The sequence below is a fragment of the Silurus meridionalis genome, chromosome 22, assembly GCF_014805685.1.
Source record: "Silurus meridionalis isolate SWU-2019-XX chromosome 22, ASM1480568v1, whole genome shotgun sequence".
Lineage (NCBI taxonomy): Eukaryota > Metazoa > Chordata > Actinopteri > Siluriformes > Siluridae > Silurus > Silurus meridionalis.
This window is the reverse complement of record NC_060905.1, coordinates 8,573,406-8,599,497: the sequence shown is the minus strand read 5'-3', so window position 1 is coordinate 8,599,497 and position 26,092 is coordinate 8,573,406. Positions and strand designations below refer to the sequence as shown.

Genomic DNA, 26,092 nt, shown 5'->3' with positions numbered 1-26,092 from the left:
AATTGCTAGAATGCAAACAAGTGAAACATTCCTTCTGGTTAAATATCACTAGACTGTACATCTCCGGAGCCTGAGGCCTAGGGTATTATTGTGGGTTAGGTCTGCATTTTTGCCATACCTCACATATTCTCTTTTATTCTCCTCCGTCACCGAGACGTTTCTGCCGTTGGGCTTGAGCTCATGCTGGAGGAATTTGCCGAAAGCGTTGTGTTCTACGCAGAATGTATGATCCAGAACAGATGTAATGTCATTTTCTCTGCAAAAGAAATGAAGAATAGGTGGTGAGGACTTACTATAAAAACATTGATCATTTATATAAAAAAAAATATAAAAAAGAGACATGTAAGCTTTAGAACAGAATGACTCCACTATTAAAGAGCAATTAATCCCCAAAAAATGATTTATTCATGTTACAGTTAACCTGCATAGAGGGTGGGGTTAATTGGGTAATGAAAGTGACTAGATAATGAATAATTTGTCACTCACAGAATCCAGACAAGGCTCTTATGGAGCTCGGGGTCCACAGTCTCCAGGTCAGAAAGCTGGATAGGTTTCCCCAGGAGCTGCTTGTAAAAGGGCAGTGTGAAGCCTCCGTTTATGTAATGCCCATGAAATACGGCGAGGCCCATGATCCTCCCGACAAAGTGGAAGTATGATAAGTGGTCCTGAAACACACAAGAAGGATTAATGCTGGACTCATGATCACATGACCCCACCAGAAAGCTGACTTTCTAAACAGTGAGGCAGTAACATTTAGGATAACACCACCACCAGACGTGGTTACATGACTCACAGGGTTGATGGAGGAATCAGGGTTGATCTGCAGCGTGTAGATGTTATCTGTAGAATACTGGAACAGGCCGTAGTATGGATTAAGCATCTCGTGACATAGGAGGTACAACCATTCCCTGGAGGAAGAGACAGGAAGTCAGACACTACTGACCAACCAGTTTTGTAGTCAGACATGTTCAGTTAGTCATTTAGCTATGACATGGAATAAAGTGCTTGTCTTACCTTGCCACTCCTCCGTAATCTAAGCCCTCTTCTCCACGGAATTTAACCATTAGTCTCTTCTTTAGGTCCTTCGGCCTCATCTTCATGATCTGACGGTAAGACTCCTGTAGAAAACACGCCATTGCATTTAGAGCGCCACCACCCAATGGCCACCAAGGCAAATTTAGATTTATGCGGCTTAATGGGATTTGGTGATGTGCTCCATCTTTTTGTGTTTTGTTCTATTATCACCTATGGATACTGTTTATGACATTTATTATTACCTTTTGTCTTTTATAGATGTATTTATGCAATGACTGCTAGTTATTTAAAACTTAAAACTTCATGACAAAAACCTGTATTTTTCAAAGCCAGAAGAACCGCTCTGGAAGGTTATCATTGACGACATACTGAAATAAGCCCCTGCTGCATTTCTGCTATGAGACACTATACCTGTAATATTATTAATTACATTTATATAATGAATTTGGTGATAGACTGTTTACATAACTTTGCAGCAAAAAGTTTTTTTCCGGGAAAGTCCTTTTACTCGCTGTTATGTTTCTGTCAATGCAAAACCGAAAGTATTTAATGTACCTCAAAGATTTCTTCACGAGACACCTCTATGCGGCAGTGTCCGGCCTGAGGTTGCTGTAGCGAGAGCTCGTGGCGCAACACCTTGAGCTTTTGGACAAGATCTCTCTCATAACGCACAGGCAGCTCTCCCTCCCCCTCCTCCACAGGAACATCCATCTGCACTGGCAGAGCCTGGCTCGACTCCTTCACCTGCGACTGTTGGCTAACACACACACCACACACAGTCAATGATCATAATTATCTTCTGCATGAGTAACTATTAATCAAATGATATTTTCAAATTGATGAAAGATTAAGAGAACGATTAACAGCTCCACAGCAGGGTTATGAAAGCGATTCAGTAATCAGGTGTTATGAGCAGAAGACACAAAGAGCAGTGCTTGAGATCCTGTGGGGGGGTATTTACCTCATGATGTGGTGTAATCTGGGATCTGTGAATTGTGTGGTTCTGTTATTGTGGTCAACAAAATAGATCCTTCCTGACACAGTGCTCCGGATCTCCCATCCGGGCGGCAGAGGGCCCAGCTCCTCACAGCTCACACTGTTCAGATCCCTGCAGGAGCAAGTGGACTAATCACCATGCTGTTCCGCAGCAACACACACAGAGATCATCTCTTTTTCTAACGTGGAATTAATAAGAGATGTGTTATAAGCAAGTATTACAACATCAACTCAAGTTCCCTCCTGCCTGCCGTTTTGAGATTGGGCACGCATAGTATACAAACAAAATGACCAGAAACACATTGAACACATTTTACTGAAGATCAGAACAATATTTCACTATGCCCCCCTCAGCAAATGTTTGTCTAGTGAAGCTCTGTTTGGATTAAAAAAAACTTTTAAACAATTGCAACAATTAACCCATATTTTTATTTATTTTTTATTTAATAATCTAGTGAATAAAAGCTACCCGTGTGTGCCAAGCGATAATGATGAAGTAACCGTGATGTCGCTTATCAGGTAAAACTAAAACTCAGCACACCTGATTTGCTTCTACCAATGTATAAAACAACAAATTCTTCTTGTTCTGGGCTTCTCCCATTAGGGGTCGCCACAGCGGTTCATCTGTCTCCATACCCCCCTGTCCTCTACATCTGCCTCTTTCAAACCAACTACCTGCATGTCTTCTCTCACCACATCCATAAACCTCCTCCTTGGTCTTCCTCTTTTTCTCCTTCCTGGTGGCTCCATCCTCAGCATTCTCGTACCGATATACCCCATGTCCCTCCTCTGCACATGTCCAAACCATCTCAATCTCACCTCCCTCACCTTGTCTCCAAAACGTCCTACATGCGCTGTCTCACTAATAAACTTATTTCTAATTCTGTCCATCGTCGTCACTCCCAACGAAAACCTCAACATCTTCAACTCTGCTACCTCCAGCTCCACCTCCTGTCTTTTACTCAATGCCACTGCCTCTAAACCATACAACATCACAGGTCTCACCACAGTCCTATAAACTTTCCCTTCCACTCTTACAGATACTCTTCTATCACAAATCACTCCTGCCACTCTTCTCCACACATTCCACCCACCCCACTCTCCATTACTTTGCACTGTTGACCCCAGGTACCTAAACTCATCCACCTTCTCCACATTTATGGTATTTGGCGATGCTTTTATCCAGAGTGACTTACAACTGAGCAGGGGAGGGGTTAAGGGCCTTGCTCAGGGGCCCAGCAGCCTGGCAGCTTGGTGGTGGTGGGATTAGAACTTATGACCTTCCGATCCAAAGTCCAATGCCTTAACCACTGAGCCGCCACCTCTTCTCCCTCTCTCTACTAAGGTATAAAACATAGAATATTATTGTACTAAAAGATTCCTGTAAATATATCATGCTTTTGTTTTTTGTTAATACTGTGAGCTTTTTATCTGACCTCCTGCCCATGTTAGATAAAAAAAAAAAACCTGCCTGCTCTCGAGACACATCGTCCTAATACTCAAATTTAACTTTTACTACACTGTCAGATATTATATCACTGACTTCATTTGCAACCGGAAAAAAAATACACCAACAGTGATGGCGGTTATTTTAATCCCCATTGTTTAGTTCGTCGGTGCTAATTAATTTCGATTTAGGTAAGAATCATTGTCTTTCGTTTAGAGAGAGAAGCTTTTAGACCTACCGTGGTATCCTGGGATCGTGCCAAGTGCTCACACCAGTCTGTGTGTGTAGAAAATAAACCTGTCCCTGTACAGTGGTCCGCTGCTCTAAAGTGAGAAAAGATAGAAGTAAATTAACAACAACGACAAAAAAGGGCAGTGATTGCAGAAAGTCAACACTACCGAGCCTCTCTCATTGCTCAAGCTCACAGAGGCGGAGTCTTACATTAATGTATATGTAATTAATAATGTGAGTGTAAAACCCACAGCATGTCTGGAAAGCAGTCAATTATAACCACGCTAACAAAAACCAGAAACACAACGAATTTATTAGCATAATAACCACCGCCAAAGTCTATACTATTACACATGCAGATAAAAATTTGAATCTAATTTCTCTTCTGAAACACACAATGCTGTGCAACAGGCAAGTAGAGCATCGTAAAGTGTGTGTAAAGTGTGCAGGCTAAAATCTTTGAGCTACATCTTTACCTGTACCAGTGGCAGAAATAATCCAACCCAGAGTCAGAGCCTGAATCCTATACTGCATGTCTCTTTGTTGTTTAGTCCTCCTGCCTCTTACATATGAAACACTAAAGTTGAGGATTTATTAAAGTCAGAGGACTGATCTGTTAACTACCTTAAGAACCTAAAAGGTGTCACAACAAAGCCAAACAAGTGGAGGTAAACCTAACCCCCCCACCCTCCCCTACCCAAACCTCTCAAAGCACCACAGCCACCTCTCACCGAGCTCTCTGCTGCACAAGCGGCTCTTCCGAAAGACAAACAAACATTTACAGTTCAGAGAATAGCAAATACACAACAGCAATCTCAGGGATTATTTACCATAGCCTTCTGGGAGGTCTGGTGACTGGTGCCCATGTGGCCGGTTCTGTGGGGTGTGTGCGTGACTTCTCGAATCCTGGTTTCGAATTCTCTGTGTTTGAAGCCTCTGCTCTTGATTAGGTGACTCCAGTACGTGACAATTGCCCCCACCAGCAGCCCCTGTAGGGTCAGAGTAGGGCAGAGGCTCCTCCATGAAACAGCTGAGAGGCCGTCCTGGTCCGGAGTCCTCAAAGACCGGCCTGAGGGCACACACAAACACACACAAACACACACACACACACACACACACACACACACATGAGGAGATCCACAGCTGCACTGCACTCTACCCTGACTAGCAGCAGGAGGTTTATATGTGACACTGACAGCAGGGGGCAGTGTTGAACAATCAGAAGGCGAAAGTGTTCCGCCACCACACATTGCTCCCACTCACCCTTCATTTTCTAACAGTCCTCGACAGTCTACCACAGGCCCGCCACTGCCAATCCTGTCACGAGTCTGAAGGCTTACTGAAAATGTAAAACGGAAAGAATTTACAAAAAAGGAAGGTAAAAAAACAGGAGCGTTCCAGAGATCAAAAAATGTCAAAGTTTTACACACCGACTATTTGACCCCGCACAGCGTCACTGTCAGAGGCGTTCAGCTTGCATAAATCCAAACGCTGGTCTGTCGAGATAAACACAATCGAAATTTCAAAATGCAATTACGTTTTCTACTATTCCCCCTCCCAAAACGTAAAATTTGGCAGCCACTCACAGCCTGTATCTTTGAGTCTGCTAATGGCGTTGGACAGGAGCCTCACACAACCCAGAAATCCAGCACCCTGCTTCTTGTGGATCTTCTTATGGTTCCATACGCTGATAGTGATCGAGTCCGTTTTCCCGATATATCTATTAAAAAAAGGAAAAAATAAAAAACCTCAAACAAATCCTAATCTGGCACTTACTCATAAAATCAACATGCAGAACACAAGATCATTCTTACAGGTCATAATGCTGGTTCCATTTAGGGTCCAGTGTGCTCTTAACCGTGTCTGTAGAGTGACACTGTCCTGAGCCATCGACTACAACTTTGGCAAAAGGATCGGGCAAACCTGTGAGAAAAGAAAGAAAAAAACACCACCACCTATCAATGTTACAGAATGAAAATGAAAAGATGTGCTGTAGCAGCAGTGTGGGAATATCCTCCAGCACAAAGTCACTGCATGAAATCTGCACTGCACACTGTTTTATGGCTTGGGGTTACAGACTGATTGGCAAACATAAGTACATTTTCCTGCCCTGAAGCCATTCGAAATGAGGCCAGGTGTTGAAAAGTCAGACCTCCAAACAATCCCGTGTGGTTTTATAATTAATATTGCAAGTAATGGGAATGAATTCTCAGTTAGCAACAAAGAAAACATCAGCGAGCGAGTCCCTCTGCGCTGATATCCATACGTTACTTATTACTCATAGATCAGTCTGGCTGAGTGTTTCTCTTTCCCCGTGCGTCTCTCTTTCACACTTTGCCCTGTCTGATTAGCCGTCGTCACGCTAGAATGCGGCGTGCTGTGGTTTAGTGAGCCGCCCAGATGTGAGCTGAATGCGATGCGATTGTGAGTTAGTCATTAGCATAAAATGTGGGCCGTGAATAGCTGAGTGTATTGACACAGACAGCCGTGTCTGTCGCTCAGGAGTCCCTCTACGCCATTAAGCCATTAAGAACTCACAGAAAGTTCTACGTGTCCAAACAGCTGTAGGTGGAATCCGATTAAAAAGTTTTGCAAGATGAGGAGAATTCCTGAATGTGAAGGAACAACGCATACAAAAAGGACACCAAAAAAAAAACCCCGGAACCCATTGTTTTCTCTGAACTAAAGAATTAATGAACAGTCAGGATCATTAAAAACTTTGTGCTTGGCATATTTTTTTTTGCCCAAGAGATACACGAAATAGACAAAAGTTTGTGGACACCTGACCTTAAGATTGATGGGTGCTTTCTGAACATCCTATTCCACATTTAGTCCCAATCTGCTATTATAATAACCTCCACTCTTCTGGGAAGATGCTCCACTAGATTTTAAAGTGTGGTTGTGGAGATTTGGCTTCCTAACCAGAGCTGAAGTGTTCTGGTCAGTTCCTTGATGTATCTCAGTTCCATTGATGTAGACTGGGAAATGTCTCCTGCTGTTAGATTTCCAAAAGTCTAATATGAGCTCGAAAGGCTTCATGGCGTTTACGGGTCAGGTTGTTGTTGGGCCACCACACCATCAAGCGTCAGATTTCTTCCCTGTAGGCCTTTCTTCCCTGTAGGCCGTCGTTGCTGATCTGGCCGACGACGGTGGTGTCATCTGCATACTTGATGAAGATGTTAGAGTTATTCAGAAGAGCACATTCATAGGTGAACAGGGAGTAGAGTAGTGGGCTCAGAACACAGCCCTGTGGGATGCCAGTGTTCAGAATGAGGGTTGAGGATGCCTGTTTGCCCAACCTAACAGACTGAGGTCTTTTGCTAAGAAAGTCCAGAATCCAGAATGCACCTTCACTTGCAGATACCCTTGTCACTGAGCTTAGTGATCAATACAGTGGGGATGACTGTATTGAACACAGAACTAAAGACATCTAACAGCATTCTGATGTAGGTGTTGTTTTTATCCAGGTGGATAAGGGCTGAATGAAGAGCCGTGGAATCCGCATCTTCTGTCGACCTGTTCGGGCGATAGGCAAACTGGTGTGGGTCTAGTGAAGGTGGTTTAGTCTTTCTGCAGCTGAATCCTTAGGCACTGGTATGATGGTTGCAGTCTTCAGGCATGTAGGAACCGTCATTTGGACCAGTGACAAAAATGTCAAATGTAATTTTATTGCATCCACAGACATACAATTGTGGGCCTCAGAGGTAGGGGCCCACAATTCTAGAGGTAAAATAGGTGTCCAAAACCTTTGCCCATATAATGTGTGTGTGTATATTATATATATTAGGGATGCACCGAAATGAAAATTCTTGGCCGAAACCGAAAACCGAAAAAGAGGAAAGCAAGGCCGAAAAACCGAAACACCGAAAGAAATTATGCCAATTATTATTACCATTGCATTAATGGCTATGACTGTGTACTAACCTTACTGAAATCAAAGCATTTCAATTGCATACATTAATATAAAAGTTTCAAAGAATAAATCAATTACAAATTATGAAAATATTTATTTATAGCACATTGCAACAATGCACAGGATAAAATAAAATAAAATTCAAACAATGTCTGTCGTGAAACTAATTGCTGAAATATCTGCAGTTATATGCTTATGAACGTGAGTTGCAACAACATTAAACAGCTCAGGTAAACACACCTCTGAAAAATGTCCTCTGCTCGGTATGGCATAACGGGGCTCAATGTGCTCGATCAGCCTGCGAAACCCCACATCTTCTACGAAAGAGAATAGCTGATCATCTAAGGCAATGAATACCATAATCTTTTGTGTAATGACCTTTGCCATGACACTATCACTTGGAAACTTCCTGCCTTTTTAAAAACGTCCGCCACAGACGGAGTGTGCATGCTAGGAGGGGTTTTGCTTTTCTGTGCCGCGTTTCTCTCATATTCATCATAGCGATCGGGATGTTTGGATTTCAGGTGATAAATTACACCCGACGTGGAGAAAGTTTTTGCAGACGCACCCCCTCTTGAAATTTCGCATTACATGTTTTACAAATTCTCAGATATACTGAAATACGTCCACACCGCAGACATGCACGTGCAGGGCGCGATTTCTGTTTGCGTCATCACAACAAACTGTTTCGGCGATCAAAGTCTTTCGGCCGAAAAACGAAAATGCATTTTTGGGCCATTTTCGGACGAAAATTTTCGGTGGCCGAATATTTGGTGCATCCTTATATATATATATATATATATATATATATATATATATATATATATATATATATATATATATATATATATATATATACACATATACACACACACACACACACACACACACACACCATTACATATAAATAAAGACAGACACAACAAACAAAAAGCAAAAACAAAGATCATGTGTACTTACGGAAGAAGTCTTTCTTTGCTAAATTCTTGGCACATAATACTGAAAGAAAAACAGAAAGACATTCATCAATTATTATAAGTAATAACACCACTCCAAACAAACTGTACAAACATCATTTCCAAAAATACACAACCATTTATTTAAAAAAAAAAAGAAAAAAAAAGGACAATTTTATAAAGTTATAAAATACAGCTGAAAAGCCTCAGCAGGTTTTCATTCTAAGCAGCAGGGAGAATATCACAGCGTTTGTGATTTGACCGAACAAGTTTCTAACTAATGTTTGCTCAGGGTGATTATAGTAACGCCTATGCAGAGCAGTAGCGTGGACTCAAAAAGCAGCCAGTGTTCCAGTCATGTTATTGCACACCAGAACTGCAATTCTTCTGCTATCAGAATCTCACAGTCAATTTATCAGAGCTGTGATGTAGAATATTGATTTATCTTAGAGAGCATGGTGTGCCACTTTTACCACACATCTGATCCGAAGTGTTTCATTGTGGATTACATTCCAGCATCAGTCTGACAAAGAACACTGTTTATTACAATGACTTGTGCTGGGGGGAAAAAAAATGCATGTAAATATTTTTATATTTTTACATTTATTAATTAAATTGTCAGAACTCCAGTCACAAAAGGACCTTCTGTTTAGCTAATAAGATGACAGTGTTCAATCCAACCAATCATTAACATTTACATCATTTGCCAGAGGCCCTTATCCAGAGCAATTTACAATTGTCTCAGTTATACAAGTGAGCAATTGCAGATTAAGGGCCTTGTTCAGCGATGTTGTTGGGGAGAAGTTGAACTCTCTGAAGATCGTGTCTGAAAGGATGGTGCTTTTCATCTCGGAAAACTCCTCCCATCCACTTCATAAAACACTGGTCCGTCTGAGGAGTATGTTCAGTCACACACTCATAAAACCATGATGCACCACAGATGATCATTTCTGCCTGCGGCCATCAAACTATATAACTCCTCCCTCTGAGTGATACACGGCTGCTCCGCGATATCGATGTCATATGATATAGATAATATGGATATAGTTATACTTATAAATTTCATAGCCACACATATATTGTTGAAACCTTGGGCAATCATGTGCAATGGTGATAATTAGTTACATGTACAATAAAATTTGAACTATTATTGTAGTCTGACTTTTCTACCATCTGTTTTTCATTTCACTTAATATATACTTAAATATGTATATCTATTTATATTTCTTATTTTTACTTTAATCTTCACTTTGATCTTTTACTGTGGGCAACTGCAACCAAACAGTTTCTCAATGGAATCAATAAGGTATTCTGATTGATTCTGATTGTTCAAGGGCTTAGCAGTGGCCTGGTGCTGCTGAGATTTAAACACACAATCTTCTGATCTGTGGTCCACCATCTTAATCTCTGCGCCATTCACTTTTACATATAAATAACCAAAATCACAATTATAATAACCAGACTTTATATATAAGTGATGCAGGTTTTGGAGGAAAAAAAATGTGAAAACATGTCGTATGTGAAACCGTAACGATAACTGTTTCGGGTTATCATTTAATGACCGATTCCTTGCCATATTTCAGTTTAACTCCAACACTAACCCTCAATATTACAAAAAGTGAAGTACGCGATTTTTGATACTTTTAATCATACCTACAGCTATAGTTATATGTTAATTTGTCCTGATTCTTTAAATCCAAAGCTTAAAAAGGTCTAAAAATAACTTGAACAAGAAGTGTTAATAAAAGTGTGCTGTAAAAGCAGTATGAGGGGGATCATAAATGTGATTTAATTGTTTTCCCCGTATAAAGGTGTTTCGAGAAGCCTTGGATTGCAGTGCATACAATTTAAGCAAATGACTACTGGAATTTCGGTGAACACTAATTCTTGCTGTAATGTAAGGAAACTGTATAGATTTGGGGAATATAGAGGAGATAAAGGGATTTACTGAACAGCTCTGGATCCGACGGCATGAGAAAATCAACACCGTTGTCTTTATCAGACGTTTCACTAATTACAGATACCAACAACGAGAGCAATTCTCAAAGAGTGAGAAAGAAAAAAGGTGAACTGCGTAGATTTTCTCTCGAAATTCACAGAGGAAAAAGCACGTGTGTATGACTGAGCGTCACAGGACAATGAGAAATCGTCTTCATTCGTCATTGTGCCAGGACAGCGCTGACTCGGAGGAAATGCTTCAGTGGACGGTGAAGAGCACAAAATACGCATCTTTTCATTAGGAGCACGCTTCCACCTAACCAGCTGAACATTTCACTAATTAACTATAAGAACCACACAGTTGCCACAAGAACCAGGTCAGGCACCGCTGCAAACCTGAACATGTCCGATTTACCAAAAAACACCCTTTTTCATAAAGTCTCAAATAACTGCATACGTGTTCTCTTTACACGTCTACTTCCTCATATCTATTATTTACATGAGTCAGCTAATTGCAATTTTTTTTCCACAAGTGTTGCAGAACATGAGGCGAGGCAGTGTGTGGTGTAGTGTGGTTAGTGGGTGAAACCTGGTGTTCCTGGCAAATCATGTTCCTTTCACAGATCATGAGACACACACACTTTATATACACTATATATACACAAACTATAAACATACACTTGACCATAAGGTTTGTATTTTATTTTTACCATCCCAATCCACATTCAGTGCCTATTTACCGTTATAATAACTCCCACTCTTCTTGTGTCATCATGTGTCACTAATAGTTTATAATGTGTTAAAGAATTAAAAGATTGGATGGCGCATAACTTTCGATTATGAAACTCTGATAAGACAGAGGTTTGGCTCATCTGCCCAAAAAACAGAACACAGACGCTCCTGCATTCAACTTGCATGTAAAAGGATGTACTGTAACTACTACTTCAACAGTAAAAGACCTGAGAGTTATTTTAAACAGCAACTTATCTTTTGGAAATCAGATCATCCATATTACAAAAACAGCCTTTTTTCCACCTTAGAAATATTAAGTTCGTACTATTGTAATGCATTACTGAAGGATGGGGAATATGTCAAAATATAGTGATAACTGATATACTTGATATGCATTATAAATAGCTTGCAAAAAAAAAGTGTTACTTCTGTTAATTTATTTGTTAAAAATGTTGTTAAAATAAATGGGGGGAAAATCTTATCACGACGTCTTAAAAAGATTGTAGTGTGAACTCTGGCGTAAACTTGTAATACACAGTCGCTCATAGCAACGTGAATGAAATGTACCTGCTGTAATGTGCAGCACAGTAATGTCTCCTTTTATTAGAGAAGATTTGCCAAGTCAAAACAGCCAAAAACAAGATTTCTGTTTTTGTTTTTTTTTTGTTTGTTTTAACACTATACCTCCAGTTCTCCTTTAAATATTCTTTCGTGAGCATTATTCACGGTTGAGCAGCTCATGCACATCTGCAGGATTAAATGCATCCTCTGGATGACCCATCAGATCCGAAAGATCTCTGGTCATCTTGCTGTAGTGCAATGTTCAGCTATTTCATGTGCATCATTAAAAAAACTCGATTTAAACGTTTAACTTCCTGCCGTCGTTGCGATCGCCATCAAAGTCGGCAGTCACATGACGCAACACCTCCTCCACTATTCACATTGATATTGCACCATGTACAGATGTGGAATAAATTTCCGAAAACATCCACAAGTGATGTGACAAATGGTAAAGGCTTGTTTGCTTACAAAAAAATTAAATAAAAAATTGCGTGATCATTTCGAGAGGGAGAATAACGAGAATCCTCAGCTACTTTTCGAAGATTATGTAGTGTGCTGTGTGTTGAATATGAGCGATGGTGAAGTATGCACACCCGTACAACACAAACATGCGAAGGCAAGTGCTTCGAGACGTGTAGTGAGAACGATTCGGCAAAAATTGTGCAGCAACGAAAGGAAAAGAACGGGAAAGAAAGGGCTGGCGTTCTCTCTGTAGGGTGGCACTTCCCCATGTCACAGCACATCTGAATGGATGAGAGATGAGAGAATGCTCTATGTGTGATTTAAATAAGGAGCTTGACTGAATGAAAGAGAGAGAAAGAGAGAGAGAGATGAAAGAAAGAGAGAGAAAGAAAGAGGAAGAGGCTGCACTGCTGCTGAATGTTAATGCAATAACAAGAGCTGTTAATTGTACGCTTCATCCGAATGCGACCTCTGGCAATAAACTGAAGTCTGGACACAAAGGAAAGGGAGGTGTGTGTGTGAATAAACACAGTAACGTGAGGGAGGCCTGTGCATTAGAGGCTGCCGCGAGCGTGACACCACACACCTCCTCCACCTTTTACAGCACTCACAGTAGGGAACACCTCATTAGACCTGAACTTTATCACATAATGTGTGGGAGAGAGGGAGACACAGGAAAAGAAAAACGGCATCATCTGCATCTGCATCACTCTCGTGGCCACCCGGTAGTCCGGCAACGTCGATTCACGGTTACTGAGGCAACTGGTGGATTAACTGGAGGAGCTGCACTGCATAAGTAATGGGCGAGACCATCAGAGTCCGTTCTTTGTGATTAAGCTCTGCCTCCGGATGGGAGAAATGAAAAATGCATGTGTCCGCTATTTCCAAATCTGAAATACTCGGAAAAAGATTTTACAGAGACGAATTTAGGCTAACGACAAAAGCAACAGCAGCAATATCGGATAACTGCAAAACTCAGAATACCTTGTGTCTTGAAACCTAAATCAGTGTTCTAAACAAGTCCACAACCGGGGACGTGTGAGAGACATGTCCAGTCCAACATCTGGATTCTTAATGAGCTTTTAGGCCAGGGAGAACAGCTGGGCCCTCAAACAAACAAACGTCTCTCCTTGCTGCTTTACTGCCGTCCTTCTGTGAGCGAGCACTATAGCAAACACGGGCAACATGTTCGGAGTAAGCGATCCAAACAATCTGCCAGAGCACACGCTAACGCATAAGTCTATTGTATGTCCGAAAGCCTGCTGCTCCTTCCACATTCTTAACCGTATGCTTTTGTGACAAGGAGCCAAAGAGCTAGTTTTCTCAAGCGTGAGAGATCAGACTGAACCGCTGTATTACACTGGATTAGGCAACACAGGCTGTGTTTAGAAACGACACTACTACAGACAGACAGATATACAAACGTCTGGCCTTTTACTTTCACACGTACCCTTTTCGAATGAACCGTAACTTGCAGCCTGAGCTCTAAATTTAGCTTGTAGCTCTGCACTAAAAGTCACTGCGAGGTCTCAAGCAGTTGCTTAGTAGAGTTAGAAGAGACAGACTCCAGAAATATCATACCACACCATGATCCTTTTTGTGAAGAGCATTTCTTTTTTCTCCTTTTCCCCCAGAGGCAGCTCAGACCTTAGCATTTGCCTCAGACTAAACAACCACCCAATATATCAGATGATCACTTTGAAAAGAAACACACACACACACACACACACACTGTTGGTCTGTACATGATACGTTTACACAGTTTAAGAATCTGTTCAACAGCAAAATAAAGCAAGTCGGAATACAGCAGTCTACATGGGCTGAATTCTTCTTTTTCTTCTTTCAATAATCCATGAAACAATCATCTATGTAACATTTACCATAGACCATAATAATAGACACCTCTGTGCTTTTAGATTTTTCTTTTTTTTACTCAATTTGACCACATTATATGCATTAATAAATAATTTCCATTAAAAAGAAATCAATTAATCAATCTCTCAGGGGTAATGTCCTCTAGTCCAGTATGTTTGTACTTGAATTGGTCTCTTGTCAATCATTGTATAGACACGAGCCACAAAAAATATATATATAATTTAAATGTTACCCAATACACCCTTAAACTACAATATCAAAATATTTCAAGTAAAACTGTGTGTGTGTGTGTGTGTGTGTGTGTAATGAACGTAACAATCTTGTTGTTTCATTGTACTATAGCACTTATACTCCACTTATCACAAATATAAAGAAATATGTCACTAAACCCTGTTTGATCCTTCTTGTTACGAATTTGCTGAACTTCCCTTCAAATATTAGCATAAAGGAAATTTTTCAAGATGTTCATGTACTTGACCTTTTCTGTGACGTTCCTCCTGCCTGGATCGATCCCGAAATCTAATCAGCTGCCGTTACATTTTCATAGAAACTCTATAAACAGTGTCGCACGTTACGGAGACACTGAACTCTAAACTTAACTGGCAACAGACAGGTCTCTCTACAAGATAACATCTAAACAAGGGTAATCTTTAATGCAACACGTGACTGACAGGACACAAAGAGATTGACATCTTGATACACTATATGGACAAAAGTTTGGGGACAACTGATTTCTCCAGTCACATGTGGTTCTTCCCCAAACTGTTACAGTCTCTGGATGCGGTCACATTACATTTTGTCTTCACTTGAACTAGAAGACCCAAACCTGTGTACAAAGCCAGCTTCATGAATATATGGTTTAGATGAGTTGGAGGAGAATCTTGATCTTGAGTGGTTTTCTAGAGTTCTGTCATCAATCTTACTAAACACTTTTAGGAGGAATTGGACAGGTTTTCTGCAGGTTTCATGAAATCTGATTGAAGACTTTTTTTTAAAGACCTTTTTAAGGCCATAAAGATCATCACAACAACATACTTTCTTTCGGCTTCTCCCATTAGGGGTCGCCACAGCGGATTATCCGCATGTTTGATTTGGCACGTTTTTTACGCTGGATGCCCTTCCTAACGCAACCCTCCCCATTTATCCGGGCTTGGGACCGGCACTAAAAGTGGCTGGGGTTGGTTTCCTGACCGGGGATCGAACCCGGGCTGCAGCGGTGAGAGCGCCGCATCCTAACCACTAGACCACCAGGGGACCTCCCTACATCACGACAACAAAACACACAAATACGTTGTTTAACAACTGGCCTTAACCGAGCCCTAAATTCCTTTTCTTCAAGCTAAGTATCGCTAAATTTGCACTTCCCCATAGCTGAAAACCAAATCCATTTTACCTCTGCGCCAGTAACAGAAAGCTGATTGGCTGTTGCATGTTCGTCTCGTTTGCAGTCGTAATACAGCAAAATATACTTGGACTAGCGAAAGAAAGAGCTGCACGAACAAAACCATTCTAAAATGCTGTGGAAGCATTTCAATGAGCATTAAAGGTAGCGTTACATGGACATCGGAAAATGAAGACCTGACTGCACCCCAGGCCTCTTCACCCTACATCAGTGCCTGACTTTACTAACGCCCTCATGGCTGAATGAGCACAAATCACCATAAGCACACTCCGAAATCTTGTGGAACATCTTCCCAGAAGAGTGAAGGTTGTTGTAGCATGGAATGTTCAAAAAGCAGAAAACGCATGTTCAAGCGAGTGCATCCAAAGTTGTGGTAACAGTTTGGGAAAGAAATATGGCTGGAAAAGTCCGGCGTATTCATTTAGTCTATTCATGAACTGGAGGTAAATTAGGGCATACACATTGTTCACTATTTGTTATAGATTCTCTGGTTTAAAACAAAACAGTGGCATCATCAGTCTTGTGGGTTGCAGAAGTGCAGTTTTAAAAAAAATAATATCTCTCCTGAAACAATTTCATTCATAAATATAAATACAATGAAAACCAATCTCAAGACTGCAAAAAAGGTTCTTTGCACAAGATTGCAAAATAATCGGTAGACGCGCCGGTCTCCCGGACACTATCTTCAGTTCAGCGAGAGTGTGGATGAGAGATAGGCTGTCCCAGACACGACTAGTCTCCTCATGGCTTTTAGCCTTCTACACTTTATCAGAGTGCGGATGTAGGACAAGAACGCCAGGGTCAAACGTTCGTCAACACTGCATTTCATCACACAGCAGGCTTCGACAGCAGCATAACCACAAGATTCCCAAGATTCCCGAGCCTTCAGACCCCACCCCCAAGCCCCCATGAAGTGAATACCCTCTCTCTCTTTATCTATCGCAGTTCCACCTTGGGCTTGGAACTCCTTGCACTGAAGCATTCAGGAAAACACTAAAGGGAAGCCGTTTTCCCAAACACAGCACAGACACAGCATAAATACTTTCACATCCAGCAGCACCAGATGCACGACAGCGATTTGGGAGTGCTGTGTGTTGCCACGTTCATGACTGGGCATGTCATTTCCTCAAGGATGAGGAACATATGGGCGGGGGGGTCGCCGCCTTAGAACAGAGACCCACCTCGAAAGGGGAACAGAAGGAGAGGAAGGAAAGGAGGATAAGGTTGAACGAGGAAGGAGTAGTAAACGTGGTGAACACACGGCGTAGCAATGTGTTGAGTCAGACGCTCATGCCAGAGGAGGACATCCTGTGTGCTGCGTGCTGAACGTTAATCACAAGGCTCAGTCATCGCTCAGTATCGACTTTCTCAATAAGCGCAGGGTGTCTGATGACAGCATCGTGAATCGCTGATGGATTGGATGATTTAAACGGCGTGGCCGTGGAGATACACTATAGGAGCAAAAGTATTGGGACACCTGACTTTGCCAGACATGTGTGTTCCTTCCTTCCTGTTTACTTAAACTAGGAGACCCAAACCTGTTCCAGCATGAAGATGTATTTTAAATAGGTTGGTGTGGAAGATCTGACCTCAATTGAAAAATAATTGAACACCATTGGGATGAATTGGAACACTAACTGCACCCCTTTCCCTCTCCCTTGTAGCTGAATGAGCACAAATTCACCCACAAGCACACTCTAAAATTCTATGGAACATCTTCCCAGAAGAGTGGAGTATAACAGCAAATGGAAACCAGAAATAGGGGTTGGAGGGGGGAGCACACAAATCTTCAGAAAGATGTTATGAATCTTACAAGGCTGGACATGTCTAGCTTTTTTTTTTTCCCCTCCTCAATACCATACACACCCATCACAATATCGACAGTGATACCATCATCAGTCTGCGATAGATAGCAGGCATGATAGGACAAGACATTGTCTCATTTAAGTCCCCATATATAGTTTGTATATATGATGTACCCCGAAGCTGATATGTAAATGCACCCTCTTAAAAATTACAATTTATTCGCATTACGAGCAAACGATGGGTGTTTCGAACAACCACGGCATTCACACAACGCCCAGAAAGGATTATTGAAATGTTTCCCGACTGTGACATAGACATTAAAGCGTTTTAATACGACCATGACGCAGATTGGAGGCAGACGAACTCCTCTGTGTTTGTTCTTGGAACTATCTGACTGCCCGGCATTTGCTGATGTTCTGATACGAGACATAAACAATCGTTACTGCGTGTCCAAACATCCTCAGAAAATAGCTTTGGCTAAGGATGCCTCGGACGAGTTAGAAATAGCGAATACGTTCCGTCGTGAAAGCGAGTAATGGAACGATCTGCTGCTTAATGTCTTCACTAGGATACATTAAAGTGCTTATTACAGAGCAGACGATTTAACACGGTGTGTGTGTGTGTGAAGGTGAATCACACTAATCTACTTCTCTGTCCCATTAGTAAAATTCAAAACAGTCTGGGCGAAAGCAAAACTCACAGCAGTATGCAGGAATGTGGCTCCTAATGAGACAAGAGATGACCCTGGAGGAGGCAGTGACCTCTGACCTCTGAAGAACAACCATCATTTGTATATTCAGACATGAAGACTGAAAGTCCCAGTTTTTCATCCTATCTAGTGGCCTAACTGAGACGCAGGACGAAACATCGCTGTTAAACTTATCCCCTACACATATACACTTTTTTTTGCACAATGTCTAAAGTACATAAAGTCTGCAGGAACCTGAGGCAGACATATCCGCAGACACCTGCAGTGGGTTGTTTTGTATGACGATCTAATAAACAGGTTATGATTTCAGGCAGGAGAATTGCTGAGTGAGTAATAAAATTCAGACCCAGACATCAGCTGATGGCTGGCTAGGAAATGGAGGCGTTTCTCTTTTTTTCCTCAGCAGGTTCAGAGTGTTGCTTTCGGTCATGCTCGCTCAGCACTGTGCTGCAGAGACTTGTTACACTGCCCCCCGCTAACCACAGGCCGCGCACGTCAATGTTTTAGCTAGCTAGCGAAGTTGAACTTTTGAGTAAATGATCAGGCACAGGACAGCAGATATGTATTTCGTGACCCACACAAAACTCCAAGAAGCTCACACGTGCTGAAATGACAAGCAAAAGGCAAAAACAGACGTGCTCAAAAGAAGTGAAAGTTATTTTTGGCTCGTTTCTATGCCTAAGATTGTTTAAACCGCACCTTCGAACCTGGAGTCAAATAACAGGAAAAGCGAATGTGAACGGTCTGGCATGAAAACGAAAAGACCCTGCAACAATACCTGAATTTACTAACACCATTGTGGCTGATGAGCACAAATCTTCACAAGCACACTCCAAAATCTAGTGGAGCATCTTCCCAGAAGAGTGAAGGTTAGTATAGCAAATGGGTACTAAATGTGTATGAAATAATCAAAAATCATATGAATATTATAGTCCAGAATCTTTTGTCCATGCAGTGTGTGTGTGTGTATATATATATATATATATATTCTAAATTCTAAATATTTAAAAATAAAAATAAATTTTTTACAAATATTTAGTCGTGATTAATCGCATGACTGTCATGAGTTTACTCGAGATTAATCGCAACTTAATTGCACATTTTTATCTGTTGTAAATGCACCTTAAATTAATACTTCAAGTTTTTTTAAACTCTGATAAACATGGGCATGGACCAATATGAAAGCTTTATGCAAATGTATGCTTATTAGTAGTGAAACCAAACTCAACATAGTAAATGTTTGAAAGTATTTATGATGTTTCAAATTATGTAAATCATTAGGACACAAAACATAACCTTTTGCTATGTTTCCACACGGATGGTTTTAATTGGCGGATGTGTGCTCCTTGGTGGTTTTTGGTCTGGGGAATAGGGATACAAGTCTCTGATCCATTACCACAGTAGATGCAGTGGTTAAGAATGCGACCCACCAATAAAGTAGAAGATAAAGAAGAAAAAACATGACTTTTTTTTGGTGCTTGAGTTGAGACTTGCTGCATCAGCAACACTAATCAATTATAACAAAAAAAATATAAATAAATATATATATATATATATATATATATATATATATATATATATATATATATATATTATTATTATTATTATTATTTTAATCTGCGTAAAGGAAGGATGTCATGAATAAATAATAAATGTGTTGCACTGAAAGTTTTAATATTATCTCTTTTATATTTATTTATATTTTTAATAAAAAATGGTCAAACAGAAATGCTTTGACAAGAAATAAATGCCGTTAAAATTAATTTGCTTTAATGTGTTATTAGTGTGTCAATTTTGACAGCCCTATTATACAGTGGTGTAAAAAAAAAAATCAGGCCTGGGTGTGGCTAGAGAAATTAAACTCAGGTGTGATAAACCACAGTTTTAACACTTTTTCACACAGGGCTGTGTAGTTTCGGTTAATTTTGTTTCCCTCAATAATAAAAACCTTCATTTAAAAACTGCATGTTGTTCACTTGTGTTATCTTTTACTAATATTTTAAATTAGTTTGATGATCTGAAACATTGAAGTGTGACAAAAATGCAAAAAATATATCAGGCCAACACTTTATCACACCACTGCATAAATACACACACACACACACACACACACACACACACACACACACACACACACACACACACACACACACACACACACAGACATGTACACCAAAGCACCTCACACTGAAAAGCTGCTATGTTTAATCAGATAAAACCAGAAGAGACATGTGATCACTGGAATCAAGTGATCTGCCGACTCTCTGCACACTAGCAAGTCTACAACACATAGTTTGACACACACCAGATTGGTCCCCTGTCAATCACTCAGTGCTGGCTCTAATAAACATAAATCTAGGGCTGCAGCTATCGATTATTTTAGTAATCAAGTATTCAACCGAATATTCAATCGATTAATCGATTAAGAATTACAAAATATACAAGAGAAAATAAGCCGGGTCTCTCAAAATGAACAAATAATTTTTATTGCTGAAAGTGCATACAAAAATATCTGTGAAAACTAAACCCATTTAGTGCATTTCATTGTCATATTACATCAAAATGCAAATACAAATATATAAATAAAAAAAAAATCAAATAAAAATATAAAAAAAAATCACTTTCAATTTACTTTAAAATAAGTTAAGGGAACTGTGCGGTGTTTTCTTTGGAACCGCGAGAAATAAAAGTCGGAATTGCGAGCAGAAAAGTCGGAATTACCAGAATAAAAGTCGGAATTGGAAGAGAAAAAAAGTCGGAATTGCAAAATTAAAATAAATTCGAAGTTAGGTAAACTTTTTTTTTATGTGGCGGAAATGGCTTCCATAGTGTTTACCTATTCAGAGCGCTCCAGAGTTCAGCGAGTGGTGTGTCAGTAATAATGGTCCGTGGGGAAACACAGTGCTCAGTGTGTAGTTAAATGGATTAAACAAAGCCAATAATTAACTAATTTAAATTGCCTCGAAGCATTTTTGTATTTGAGTTACTTGAGGAATCGTTTCAGCCCCACATAAATCGAATTTTTTTGTATTTGCTCACTTTTTTAACACTTAATATAAAATGACTAGTTCATATTCATGATAGCCTCATTACATATGTGTGTAAAGTGTAAAATACATGAGCTATTTGAACTTGACCTCGCACTGCAAATAAAAAATGTGGTGATTCATTACTATTCATACGATTTGAAGCTGATCGATCAAGTTTGACATTGTTTAGTATTTATACATGCAAACGTACACTCGAAAGCACGAGAAGGATACAGATGCTCCCCAACACCCCAGAGGATTTTCTGGAATAGCAAAATTTCTCTTGTCAAAGTTGAAAAATGATGCCCGAAGATCATTCACACAGATAAACAACAATTATACTGCACAATACTTTTACACCAGATATATTATATCCTCTTCTGTGAATGTCATTTTGGGGCTCATGTAGATTTAGAGTTTTTTTTTTCTGGATATTTGCTATAACATCAAATATTTTTGCTTCAAGTTCTGCAAAAGTACTTTTGTACATTTGTGCCTGTGCTACACTGAAAATCTGTGAAAGGTGGTGGTGGTGGTGAGGCACTTGTTGTGCAGCATTTGCGTCACACACGTGAAGTGTGTGTGTCCTTGCAGCTCCAATTACTGGTGTGTTTAAAGGCCACACAGTCCAACAATCCAATTTGAAATAATCACAGGGTTCCTGCTTTACCTTCAGCGATTTTTTTTTTGCTGTTGTTTTAGATGGTTATACATTATACACCTCCAGGATAGTTTGATGCAGAGCTTTTTGAATCAAGTCCTGATTCAAGGACAGTAAGACTGTAACAGCGTGCATGTGTGCTTCTCACTTTCTTTTTCATTTCTCGCAGATATGATATGCTTGTTAGAGATAACAGGAAGAGTATACGCAGGATGAGATGTATTGTGTACTACTGTGAGATTTATCTGAGGTACTGATAGTTTGATCCGGGTTTGAGGGCTGTAAGAGATTTTACGTAGCTAGAGCAGGGCTTATGCCTCTAATCCACACTCGGGTCGATTTGTGCACAGGAGCATTGTCATGCTGGAACAAGTTTGAGTGCCAGTGAAGGGAATTTATAATGTTACAGGATATAAATACATTCTACACAATTGTGCGCTTCCAACTTTGCGGCAACGGTTTTGGCGAGGAACGCTTACGTGTGATGGCCGGGTGTCCACATACTTTTGGGCAGAGAGTATTAAAAGATGTCATATTTAAACATTACATTTTTATAAGCACAAAAAAAAAACACACTCTAACACACAAAACAATATGATTCGGTGAAAATATGACCCATTGACGTCATTTGCAAAGCCTCTGTAGCTCCCTCGTGAACAGTAAAGAAAAAAAAAATTGTCATCTTGTTCCCCCAAGTATTTTCTCACTGGTTGGTTTGGTTTCAGCCTTCAGAACTCCTTGAACCCAAGGCTGTTAAAGTGGGTGAAAAAATACTTCTGTATAGATTCAAGCTCTACTATTATTATCAGTGAGAGACCCCCCCTTTTAGCCATTATGAAAACAGATGTCATTTTGAGAAACATGATTTTGCCACCATGATGAGTATATAATTCATTACATTTTTGTTCACTAAACACATTTAAAGTGAAGACTAAATTTTTGTAATGGCTTTGCAGTAAGCCAGGTCAGCATTAAATCCTAAGCTAAAACTATCAAGTCAAATATAAACCATTTCCAACACTTAAAGAAACAGCTGAAGGAAAAGACGAACGAAGTGAATCGTCTTCAAAATGGAACGCTGGAATATACTGCGGATTACAGAATTAGATAGAATTACAGTGGATGTCCCTCGTCTCATTCACCCACTGCTCCCCAAATTCAAAACAGCAACTATATAAAAGTCAATAGCATCGATGCTGCTGCTCGGTTAGCAAAAAAAAACAAAAAAAAAACGACATAGTTCACCCACCCCCAGCTCAACCCCAGCTGAACCGAACATCATACAGAGGAATGTTAGAGGGGTCACATGCTCCAGATGCCTCGATAACTGTGAACATGAACGCACTGTGTGGAACCTGCTATGGCGTCTATGAGTGTGGGTGAGGAGAAGGAAATCAAGAAAGACAAAGACAGAAAATGGGTGGAACCAACCTGGTGAAGAAGAAAAAAAAAAGGAATGGCTTTGTTCTTCTACTAACCCATATGTGCAAAACAAACCTTGTTATGCATAATTCATGATCTCCACCATAAAACAGGCCATGGCTTTGAGCGATCCCCTTTACAGGTCAGCCTGGGAAATTATTTACGACTGTTTGTGGCTGCCGTGTTTACTGTTTCTTCACAGTCGGAGCTGCTGAGCGGTAAAGAAGGAGTAAATTTAACGCCACTGTAAGGGCCCACGGAAGCCGTTAAAACAAAGGACTACACAAGAGAGAAAGAGATGGGAATATTGGCTCCACTTAATATAAGAGAGCGTTCCTGTCATCACCTGTACACACTGCTAAGACGGCAGCCTGAGGTCACAATGCTAAAACTATTACTGGGAAAACGACTTCTTCAAAATTGTAGCTGGTTGAGCAGAAGCATGAAACAAAGGTCAGATTGAATATTCCATTCTCGTTTGAAGCAAATCTTCAACCCCCTCAATTCCTGGCAAAGGTTGATGACCGAGTGAGCACGATAATTATTAACGTGTCCACACGCGCAGCACGTGGACACCGTCTCATCAGACGTCACCTTTTCCCCTCGCTCATTATAAGGCGCGTTATACAAGACGCATCCATAACAAACACGCACGGTGCTATCAATTACTCAAATAACACCGCGCCTTGAATTTGTCTTACTTTAAAGATGATGTACTCAAAAACAATCGAATCGAGGCTCAATTCGTTCCTTTCCAACCTGTGACCAGGATAAAGCAGAAAAGATACGACTTCCTACTCAGGAAATCGTAACAACTTTCACAACACCGAGCTCAGAAAACGAAGTCAAATCAAAATTGCTGCTTACTGCATCAGGAATAAATACAAAAGTGCTTCTTACTTTTATAAAGTTATTACTGTCCAAGTATTCATTTTATACAGTTTGACAAGTTTCCACAGTTACTCATTCCACTGTATCAGACACTTGCCACAAGAATTAGCTTTAAATCAAGCAGCAGGCAGAAACACCAATATGTTACTAGAACAAACTCCACAATGTGTACAGCACAGTTTTGACTTCCTTGAGGTTCCTGAGGTATGGCTTCCTGAATTAAGCATTATTGAACTAAATATTCCTGCAGAAAGCCTTCAAAGCTTCCTGATATCTTGTTGTCTGAAGGTAAGGCAAGATTTCCTGAGCTAAAGCTTCTTGAAGTCAAACTTCCTGTGGTAAGGTTTCTTGAGGTAAAGTTTTCTGAAGTAAGGTTTCCTGAGGTAAAGCTTCTTGAAGAAAAACTTCCTGAAGTAAAGCATTCTGAAGCAAGGTTTTTTTGAAGTAAAGCTTCCTGTGGTAAAGTTTCATGTGGCAACGTGTCCTGAGGTAAAGCTTTTTCAGGGGTAACGTTTGCTGAAGTAAAGCTTAATGAGCTACGGTTTCAAAGGTGCCGGAGTTAAATCTCCTGAGTTTAAGCTTCAAGATTTTCTAAGCTAAGGCTTTCTGAGGTAAGGCTTTCTGAGGTAAGGCTTCCTGAGGCAAGGCTTCCTGAGGCAAGGCTTCCTGAGGCAAGGCTTTCCGAGGCAAGGCTTTCTGAGGTAAGGCTTCACCATGAATCCACCATTCTCTATATGTATTCAATATTGTTTCCTTTAGGTATTACTAAGATTAACAAAGATTTTAAGTTGTATTTTTATTTCACTTATTTTTGAAGCAAGAAAGAAAAAAGTTTCCACTGAAAAAAATATTTGGGCAAAATAATCAAATATTGTAATATACATATATATTGTAATGGAATAAAATCTATCCTAACAAACAGCTCTCAATTCAATACAAATTTCATGTACTCAAATAAATCCTCTTCAAATCCAATTTTAAAATGATTTCCGTTTGTCACGAGACTGAATTCAATTTGTTCTTTTTCCTTTCTTGCATATTTTTGCTGATTTGCTGAATCTTTATATAACCAATAAACCACATTAACTACAAACAGGTTCTTTTTGTATCAGACATGTCGTGGGGTCAAATCACAGAATATCTGAAACAGGTTACTGTTAACGTGACATTGCCATTGATTCTGCTGTTCAATGCATTTAATGCAGATTATTGTTCTACGAGCCCACAGATGGTACTGCATGGACACCTTACTTATGGAGTACTTTAAAAGAAAGGAAGACAGAAATATAAACAGACAGGAAGACAGAAAGGTAAACAGGAAAGGTGAGGGGAAAAAAGAAAGAAAGACAAAGAAAAAAGATAGGAAAGAACAATAGACAAACAGACCGGAAGGAAAGAAAGAAAAGAAAGAACTGGATTTACACTGGAACACTATGAAGGAGCGATGAGAGTCGCTGCACTTTGGGTTTGTGTTTTATGCTTGGAGAGCTGTACGTGGTGCCCTGGTGTCACCAGGGGTTTGGGTCACAGACACTATCATCTGGCTCACACATTAAAGTAAACACAGCTGTGCAACAGCAACAAGCAAAGCTTTACCTCAACAGCAAAAAAAGATTCAGTACTTAACAACTTGCATTACTTCTGTGAGTGTGTGTGTGTGTGTGTGAGACGAATGAGAAACACTGAGACCGAGAACACGCTTTTTGTAACCATGGCTTTACGTTCTCACATAATTGCATCCAGACTTTCTTGTACATTAACACAACAATGCCTACTGAACCCGCCCCATTAATCCCTTATCCTCGAGCACTGAAATGCAGAGCACAGCAGAAAATACTTTTCTTACAGAAAAAAACATTGGTACCCCCAAAAAAACTACTCACAAAAACACACATTTTTTTCATCTTTTTTTTTTTTGGCTTCAGGAACGAATGCAAAGACAGGGGGAGCCAACCCGAACGAGGGATTTTTTTTTTTCAGGATTTCCTTTTAGTTCTAATGAAATTACTCACAGCTGCCTCAGGCT

General features: G+C 40.2%; 1 protein-coding gene across 2 annotated transcripts in view; it reads right to left on the bottom strand.

The window, feature by feature from the left end:
- Positions 1-26,092, bottom strand: part of smurf1 (SMAD specific E3 ubiquitin protein ligase 1) — a 36,265-nt gene that overhangs the window by 4,516 nt on the left and 5,657 nt on the right. For both annotated transcript variants that reach the window (XM_046834941.1, XM_046834942.1), the window contains exons 2-14: positions 8,583-8,621; positions 5,524-5,632; positions 5,296-5,429; positions 5,140-5,205; positions 4,973-5,048; positions 4,540-4,778; positions 3,717-3,801; positions 1,997-2,143; positions 1,591-1,792; positions 1,015-1,118; positions 794-908; positions 487-665; positions 119-256 (exon numbers count right to left, since the gene is read on the bottom strand). In XM_046834941.1, coding sequence (XP_046690897.1) covers positions 119-256; positions 487-665; positions 794-908; positions 1,015-1,118; positions 1,591-1,792; positions 1,997-2,143; positions 3,717-3,801; positions 4,540-4,778; positions 4,973-5,048; positions 5,140-5,205; positions 5,296-5,429; positions 5,524-5,632; positions 8,583-8,621 — 1,633 coding nt within the window. The remainder of the gene's footprint in view (positions 1-118; positions 257-486; positions 666-793; positions 909-1,014; positions 1,119-1,590; positions 1,793-1,996; positions 2,144-3,716; positions 3,802-4,539; positions 4,779-4,972; positions 5,049-5,139; positions 5,206-5,295; positions 5,430-5,523; positions 5,633-8,582; positions 8,622-26,092) is intronic.